At 39.7% G+C, this 9,356-nt stretch overlaps 1 protein-coding gene across 1 annotated transcript in view; it reads left to right on the top strand.

Moving 5' to 3' along the window:
* BAZ1A (bromodomain adjacent to zinc finger domain 1A) overlaps positions 1–9,356 on the top strand; it is a 142,932-nt gene that overhangs the window by 87,968 nt on the left and 45,608 nt on the right. The window contains 3 exon segments of the mRNA XM_017886906.1: positions 3,776–3,871; positions 4,649–4,787; positions 6,627–6,773. Of these exon segments, the coding sequence (XP_017742395.1) occupies positions 3,776–3,871; positions 4,649–4,787; positions 6,627–6,773 (382 nt within the window).

Here is a 9,356-nt window from a genome sequence, read left to right as displayed (position 1 = left end):
TCCTTCACTTATGAAGCTTAGTTTGGCTGGATATGAAATTCTGGGTTGAAAATTCTTTTCTTTAAGAATGTTGAATATTGGCCCCCACTGTCTTCTGGCTTGTAGCATTTCTGCTGAGAGATCCACTGTTAGTCTTATGGGCTTCCCTTTGTGGGTAACCCGACCTTTCTCTCTGGCTGCCCTTAATATTTTTTCCTTCATTTCAACCTTGGCAAATCTGACATTTATGTGTCTTGGGGTTGCTCTTCTCGAGGAGTGTCTTTGTGGTGTTCTCTGTTGGCCTGCCTTGCTAGGTTGGGGAAGTTCTCCTGGATAATATCCTGAAGAGTGTTTTCCAACTTGGTTCCATTCTCCCCATCACTTTCAGGTACACCAATCAGACATAGATTTGGTCTTTTTACATAGTCCCATATTTCTTGGAGACTTTGTTCATTTCTTTTTACTCTTTTTTCTCTGAACTTCTCCTCTTGCTTTATTTCATTAATTTGATCTTCAATCACTGATACCCTTTCTTCCACTTGATTGAATCGTCTATTGAAGCTTGTGTATGTGTCACATAGTTCTCATGCCATGGTTTTCAGCTCCATCAGGTCATTTAAGGTCTTCTCTACACTGTTTATTCTAGTTAGCCATTCGTCTAATCTTTTTTCAAGGTTTTTAAGCTTCCTTGGTGATGAGTTTGAACATCCTCCTTTAGAGAAGTTTGTTATTACCAACCTTTTGAAGCCTACTTCCATCAGCTCGTCAAAGTCATTCTCCGTCCCTCTTTGTTTTGTTGCTGGCGAGGAGCTGTGATCCTTTGGAGAAGAAGAGGCGCTCTGGTTTTTAGGATTTTCAGCTTCTCTGCTCTAGTTTCTCCCTATTTTTGTGGTTTTTATCTACATTTGGTCTTTGATGCTGGTGACCTACAGGTGGGGTTTTGGTGTAGATGTCCTTTTTGTTGATGTTGATGCTATTCCTTTCTGTTCGTTAGTTTTCCTTCTGAGAATGAGGTCCCTCAGCTGCAGGTCTGTTGGATTCTGCTGGAGGTCCACTCCAGACCCTGTTTGCCTGGGTATCACCAGCGGAGCCTGCAGAACAGCAAATATTGCTGCCTGATGCTTCCTCTGCTAACCTTACTTGCTATATAATGCTAACCTTACTTGATCCTATAAGAGGGGCACCTACCTGTATGAGGTGTCAGTTAGGCTACACAGGGGTCAGGGACCCACTTGAGGAGATAGTCTGTCTGTTCTCAGAGCTCAAAAACTGTGCTGGGAGAAACACTGCTCTCTTCAGAGCTGCCAGGCAGGGACGTTTAAATCTGTAGAAGTTTCTCCTGCCTTTTGTTCAGCTATGCCCTGCCCCCCAGAGGCAGCAGACTTTGCAGAGCTGCAGTGGGCTTTGCCCAGTTTGAGCTTCCCTGGCTGCTTTGTTTACCTGCTCAAGCCTCAGCAATGGGGGACACCCCTCCCCCTAGCCAGGCTACTGCCTCGCAGGTCAATCTCAGACTGCTGCGCTAGCAGTGAGCAAGGCTCTGTGGGTGTGGGACCCGCTGAGCCAGGCACGGGATATAACCTCCTGGTGTGCTATTTGCTAAGACCATTGGAAAAGCGTAGTATTTGGGCAGGAGTGTCCCAATTTTCCAGGTGCAGTCTGTCACGGCTTCCCTTGGCTAGGAAAGGGAAATCCCCTAACCCCTTGCGCTTCCCGGGTGAGGTGATGCCCCACCCTGCTTCAACTCGCCCTCCATGGGCTGCACCCACTGTCCAAACAGTCCCAATGAGATGAACCAGGTAACTCAGTTGGAAATGCAGAAATCACCATCTTCTGCATCGATCACACTGGGAGCTGCAGACGGGAGCTGTTCCTATTCAGCCATCTTGGAACGGAAACCAAATGTTTGTCAAATAGACCATTGAGTTGGTGTAGAAGGTCTAATATAAGTTTACACCAGAAAACATAGAGAACAGAAAAATCACCAGAAATCTGATGGTAACATTTAGAGATAGAATTAACACTTTTTTTTTTTTGAGACTGAGTGTCACTCTCTTGCTCAGGCTGAAGTTCAGTGGCTTGATCTGGGCTCACTGCAACCTCTGCCTCCCAGATTCAAGCAGTTCTCCTGCCTCAGCTTCCCGAGTGACTGGGATTAGAAGTGCCCACCACCACGCCTGGCTAATTTTCGTATTTTTAGTAGAGATGGGGTTTCACCATGTTGGCCAGGCTGGTCTGAAACTCCTGACCTCAAGTGATCTGCCCGCCTCGACCTCCCAAATTGCTAGGATTACAGGCATGAGCCACCGCACCTGGCCAGAGATAGAATTAACACTTTGATTTGTTAATTTCTAGTCTTTATCCTGTGCCTTAAAAAAACAGATCACTCAGCATTTAAAGTTTTATATGCTTTTTCTAATCTAACATGATCATAAACATTCTTCCATGTTATTAAATAATCTTAAGTGGAATTTTAATGACTACATAACTCATTAAATAGTCCAAGTGCTTTAAATAATACTGCTGTGTTCAAATTTCTGAATAAAGTCTTCTTTTTTTTGGACTATGTCCCAGGATAAATTTGTAGAAGTAGAATAAATCAAAGGGTAAAAATATTTTTAAAACTTTCTATACATATACATCACTAAGTATTTCCCAAGCATGTGCTTATTTACACTGTTCGCAACAATGAATTAGAATGCTAACCTTACTTGATCCTATAAGAATTATTTCTGAGGTTGGGTTGGATAATTTATTTAAGCAGACTATTCAAGTTACAGCAAGTTCCGTAACTATCTAGGCCATTTTATGTTGAAAATTTGATAAGTGCACATCTGTTTACCTCTGTTGTTCCTAAATTTCAAAGAAGAGAATAATATAATAACATATTAAATATACTTACTGGAAAAAATAGTAAAATATTTTATGTATACTGCTTTATTAGAGACATTTAGCAGTTAATATTTATCTTGCAATTTCAAACACCAGAATCAAAAAGTAAGAGTTTCAAAAGACCAAGTAAGAGAAATAGCCTAAATTACAAGAAAGAAGTCCATCTATTCTAATATTGTTGCTTTTAATTATTGTTCCCTCTTTGTGTCTCTAGGCTGTTACCAGATTCAAATGAATCTTGAAAATAACAAATGTATTACAAATATAAGGGGAAGTTTCATTTCAGGCCGTCTAATAATTTATTTTGCTAGGATCTTATTGATAGGAAGTAGAGGGAAAGCTATAGATCAAGTCAGATTAAATTAATATTTATTCAAGAGCTGCCCAGGCTGGAGTGCAGTGGTATGATCTCAGCTCACTGCAACCCTCTCCTCCTGGGTACAAGCGCTTCTTCTGCCTCAGCTTCCCGAGTAGCTGGAATGACAGGCACGTGCTACCATGCCCAGCTTATTTATATATATACATTTGTATTTTTAGTAGAGATGGAGTTTCGCCATTTTGGCCAGGCTGGTCTCGAACTTCTGACCTCAAGTGATCCACCTGACTCTGACTCCCAAAGTGCTGGGATTACATGTGTGAGCCACTGCACTCAGCCCATTTTCAGTCTTTATAGCATTATTTTGATAGGTATTATTTTGATCAGTGGTTCTAAAACTTTAGCATGTATTAAAAACCACCAGGAGGGCTTGCTAGAACACCAATTGCTAAGTCCTAACCTCAGAGTTACTGCTTCAGTAGGTATGGGATAAGGTCCAAGTATTTGCATTTCTAACAAGTTCTCAGGAGATGCCAATGCTGCCATATAAATTTCTTACATGAATTGTTACTAACTTTTAAAATTTTTTAGGAAAGAGAGAAGTTACGTGAAGAAAAGCGAAAATATGTGGAATACTTAAAACAGTGGAGTAAACCTAGAGAAGATATGGAATGTGATGACCTTAAGGTATAAACATGTTATGTGATGTTTGGCACACATAGGTTTTACATGCCTTATGTGGCTTTGCTGATGAAATCATTCTTTTATTTAATAGCAGCCTCTTTTCTTTATATTTAACCGAGAGAAAATAGCTAGTTAAGCAAATGTTCACACTTAGAATTCCAAGGTAGCATTGTTAGTGTTTTATAATCAGCTTTGATAATGGATCTTATTCTGTAGAAATAATAGGTCAGTTTGTGTAATCCTTAATAATCCAAAAACCACTGTAGCCAGGCATGCATTTAGCTTGATTGCTAGGTAAGGATTCTGCCTGTTTCCAGAAATGGCCAAAGTGTCCAAATCAAACTCATTCAACTTGGTTTATAAAGAACAGTTTCTAAATCAGTAGATGGTAGATTAATTATGTTCCAAATCATAAGGAGATAGTACATTGAAGGTAGTATTTCACAGCTGATTTGACTTCAAAATGTGGCTTAAGAGACTCTTACTAGGAAATATAGTCAGGAATACACTCAGCCTAAAGCTATGTTCTTAGTAAAAGGAAGGAAAATGTTCCTTTCTCCCAGTCCCTTCTCAGGAACTGTGATTTAGTAAAGTTGGAACAAGTTCAGGACATCTATAATTTTAGAAGTTTCAAAGGTGATTGTGATAAACAGCCAGGGTTGAGAACCAGTAGCTTACAAAGAATAATGCTTAATAGTTAGGTAAAAAGTATGTCATCTCTACCTTTTAAATTTTCCTTTTCGTGGTTCACATAGTTATATAAATTGTTTAATCTTTCAGGAACTTCCAGAACCAACACCAGTGAAAACTAGACTACCTCCTGAAATCTTTGGTGATGCTTTGATGGTTTTGGAGTTCCTTAATGCATTTGGGGAACTTTTTGATCTTCAAGATGAGTTTCCTGATGGAGTAACCCTAGGCAAGTGCTCTAGTTAGCTATTGCTACATTATAGTTCATCCTAAACTTAGTGCCTTTAAAAACACAAGCCATCTTGTAAAGTTCTGTAGATCCCAACTGGAGTTGGGATCTCTCTGGTCTAGCTAGGTGTTCAAAATGGCTTCTTCTTACACAGGTTCTGGTGCCTTGGTCCTCTTCATGTGGCCTTTCATTTCATCAGAGTATCTCATTCTTATTATGTGGCACCTGGGGACTCTTAAGAAGCAGGAAGCAGAAACTACTAGTCCTCTTAAAGCCTAGGCCTGGAATTGGCACAGCCTTACTTCTGCCACATTCCATTGGTCAGAGCAGTGAGAGGCCACCTTGGGATTCAACAGGATGGTGGAATAGACTCCACTTCTTGAGCAGGGAGTGGTATATGGGTGTTTGCAGACAGGTTATTGCCCACCTTTAATTTGTAATTCTCTTTGGCCTATGTACTTATATACTTTTACTTTGTATAAACATTTATAATGCATTTAGTATAAGGAGAGATTTGGATCAGATTTTGAATTTTTGGCTATCACATGGAAAAATAATTTTCTTAAAATCTATGTAGAGACTTTGAAATAGAGAATTATAATGCCACTCTTTTTTTTCTTGAGGCAGAGTCTTGCTCTGTCGCCTAGGCTAGAGTGCAGTGGTGAGATCTCAGCTCACTGCAAGCTCCACCTCCAGGGTTCAAGCAATTCTTCTGCCTCAGCCTCCCAAGTAGCTGGGACTACAGCGCGCCTGCCACCGCGCCTGGCTAATTTTTTTCTTTTTCTTTTTTATTTATTTATTTATTTATTTTTATTTTTTTTTTGAGACAGAGTCTCGCTCTGTCACCCAGGTTGGAGTGTAGTGCCTAATCTTGGCTCACTGCAACCTCCACCTCCTAGGTTCAAGCAATTCTCTGCCTCAGCCTCCCGAGTAGGTGGGATTACAGGCACCCGCCACCATTCCCAGCTAATTTTTGTATTTTTAGTAGAGACAGGGTTTCACCATTTTGGCCAGGCTAGTCTTGAACTCCTGATCTTGTGATCTGCCCACCACGGCCTCCCAAAGCGCTGGGATTACAGGCGTGAGCCACTGCGCCCGGCCCAATTTTTTTGTATTTTTAGTAGAGATGAGGTTTCACCGTGTTAGCCAGGATGGTCTCAATCTCCTGACCTCGTGATCCGCCTGCCTCAGCCTTGGCTCATTATAGGCATGAGCCATTGTGCCCAGCCTATAATGCCACTCTTATTTTAATAAAAGTGTATTCTTTAGGGGGGCTTTCAAATTATTTTATTTCTCCTTATGAGCCGGATGAGGCAAGAATCATTGTGCCTTATAGCTCAAGGAGGTCTAAACAGTGCTGGTTTAGGTGAGATGAATTAGATAAGAAACATTTATTTATGACTTAGACACAATATTAGGATTAAAACCTAATGCGGATAATGACCTCTCCTATTCACTATTTGCACATACATAGCCCTCAAGAACAGTGGCACAATTAACAAATATTTGCATTGTTCAGATTAGAATAAAACTATAATTTTTAAAATGTGCCTTAATTCGTGCCTTAAATTTAAATTTAAATGAAATATGTTGATCTATTGAGGCTATTTTGACTTACTTGAATGAGGTGACTTTGGCTTATGATTTTATTGTATTTTATTGTAATCTATGTAAATTGTTTCTTATTTTGGCTTGGATAATACTTGGTTATACTTTCATAAATTGATGCTTAAGAAAATAGGTGCACATACTATTGTTGATTACATGTTTCTTCCAGTGGAATTGTTTTTTCAGTACATGAACAGAACTTTAAATTCATTTTAAACATTTTATTCACAGAAGTATTAGAGGAAGCTCTTGTAGGAAATGACAGTGAAGGCCCACTGTGTGAATTGCTTTTTTTCTTCCTGACTGCAATCTTCCAGGCAATAGCTGAAGAAGAAGAGGAAGTAGCCAAAGAGCAACTAACTGATGCTGACACCAAAGGTCAGAGTTCAACATTATTGCTGATTGAACCATAGTAGTTTTGTAGTGAAACTAATTTTTGAAGGCTAATTTTAAATTAAATTGGCTTTTATGCTTATAAAATATAGTTGTTCAGGTTACCTGATGTTGAATCATATGCTAACAACATACGAATTATGTTATAAAAATTTTGTTTTGATATAACCTGTGTCTGACAACCTTAAAGATATTTTCCCTCGATCTATCTTGCTTTTATTCCTTTAGACTTTTCCTATGATTTAGGAGCATTATAGATTTCATTGACCAGTATCTGTAATTCCAAGAGATTCTGCTAACTAGCACTGTAGCACCGTTTCTTTGTTTTTTGGGGGTTCTTTTGGCCCCTAACTAAGGAAATAGTTTTTTTTTTGAGATGGAGTTTCACTCTGTTGCCAGGCTGAAGTGCATTGGCATGATCTTGGCTCACTGCAACCTCTGCCTCCCAGGTTCAAGCGATTCTCCTGCCTCAGCCTCCCGAGTAGCTGGGATTACAGACGCCCACCACCGCATCCAGCTAATTTTTGTATTGTTTTTAATAGAGACGGGGTTTCACTGTGTTGGCCAGGCCGGTCTGGAACTTCTGACCTCAGGTGATCCACCTGCCTTGGCCTTCCAAAGTGCTGGGATTACAGGCATGTGCCACTGCGCCTGGCCAGGAAATACTTTAATTGTAATTAATATTTTAAAATGAAAATACTACTGCTGATTTCATTTTAGATCTGATAGTTTTTACATCAGAGTTAAGTAAAATTTTACTTAATAGTTCGAACTAGATAATTTGCCCTTTAAGTTCTGTACGCTTAAATATCTAGAGTCAGTTGTATGCTACATGTTAATGCAGGAATAATTCTTGGGGCAAACCCTTACATATTTTTAAAACAGTACGTTCACTATTTTGTTTAGGATTTACCTCAGTCAGAGGAAATGTTAAGCATTTCTAATAAGAGATTGATTTGGCCTCCTGAATAATACCCTGGACTTTACCATATATGAGATTTAGGACCAGAAACTTGATTAAACAATACTTGAGTGTGTTACGTAAAAATTCACAATAAGAAAGAACTGTTAGGAGACATCTTGATATCAGAATATTGGTACAGAAAGATGGGATATTCCTCCAGTCAGATAGTTTTGTTGACCTTAGATAATTCAAGGTCATCTTCCTTTATGCCTGGTCTCTGAAGCAACAGGATATTGATGAGTATGCATTGATGTTTGTTGCCTTTTGATTTTACAGCCTGAGTTCAAGCAAAAATATATTTATATCTAGCTTGAGTGCTAACCACCATAGGTCCCTTATTAAGACCATTTTAAACAATATGACCCCTATTGTCATCTCAGATAATTTAGTCGATTAAATGATATTCTTTTAGCTATTATATTTATTAATGGCCAATATTATAGGGTTATTGATCAAATTCTAACAATACAAGACATAAAGCTGTATTTAATTCCAGATTTGAATTGTGTAGTTTCAGAAGTCATGGTGGAAAATAAAAGTGTGGTAAAAAGGAAATGGTATGGGAAAATTAGTATTATAAAGGAAAAATATATATAAGCAATGGTTGGTGTTTGAATTGCCATTACATTCTCTTCTCTTCTCTTCTCATCTCTTTTCTTTTTTGAGACGGAGTTTCGCTCTTGATGCCCAGGCTGGAGTGCAATGGCGCAATCTTGGCTCACTGTAACCTCTGCCTCCTGGGTTCAAGCGATTCTCCCGTCTCAGCCTCCTGAATAGCTGGGATTACAGGTATGCACCACCATATCCGGCTAATATTGTATTTTTAGTAGAGACAGGGTTTCTCCATGTTGGTCAGGCTGGTCTTGAACTCCCGACCTCAGGTGATCCGCTTGCCTCGGCCTCCCAAAGTGCTGGGTTTGAGCCACTGCGCCCAGCTGCCATTACACTTTCATGATTGATCTGTGAGTTTTTAAAATAACTACTGCCTATATAGGACTGTGTATAAATATAAGATGTATCTCTCTAAATAATATTGGTTACTTAATAAAAGTTTTAAGGCTGTCTTTGAAAATATTTAGCCTGGGTGACATAGTGAGACCCTTGTCTCTACAAAAAATAAAACAAGGCTAGGCGCGGTGGCTCATGCCCGTAATCCCAGCATTTTGGGAGGCTGAGGTGGGCGGATCACTTAAGGTCAGAAGTTCAAGACCAGCCTGACCAACATGGTGAAACCGCATCTCTACTAAAAATGCAAAAATTAGCCAGGCATGGTGGCACATGCCTGTAATCCCAGCTACTTGGGAAGCTGAGGCACAATAATCCCTTGAACCCAGGAGGCAGAGGTTGCAGTGATCCGAGATCGCGACACCAGTCTAGGCAATAGAGAGAGACTCTGTCTCAAGAAAATAAATTTAATTAAAATTAGCCAGGTGTAGTCGTACATGCCTGTAGCCCCAGCTACTTGGGAGGCTGAGGTGGGAGGATTGTTTGATCCTGGGAGTTTGAGGCTGCAGTTTCCTGTGATTGTGCCACTGCACACCATCCTGGGACAGAGTGAGACCCTGTTTCGAAGGAGAAAAATATATATATATATATATATTTTT

Source organism: Rhinopithecus bieti, unplaced genomic scaffold (assembly GCF_001698545.2).
Source record: "Rhinopithecus bieti isolate Rb0 unplaced genomic scaffold, ASM169854v2 scaffold_15821, whole genome shotgun sequence".
NCBI classification, from domain to species: Eukaryota; Metazoa; Chordata; class Mammalia; order Primates; family Cercopithecidae; genus Rhinopithecus; species Rhinopithecus bieti.
Note: the sequence above shows the minus strand (reverse complement) of the source record. Positions and strands in the feature narration are given on the sequence as shown.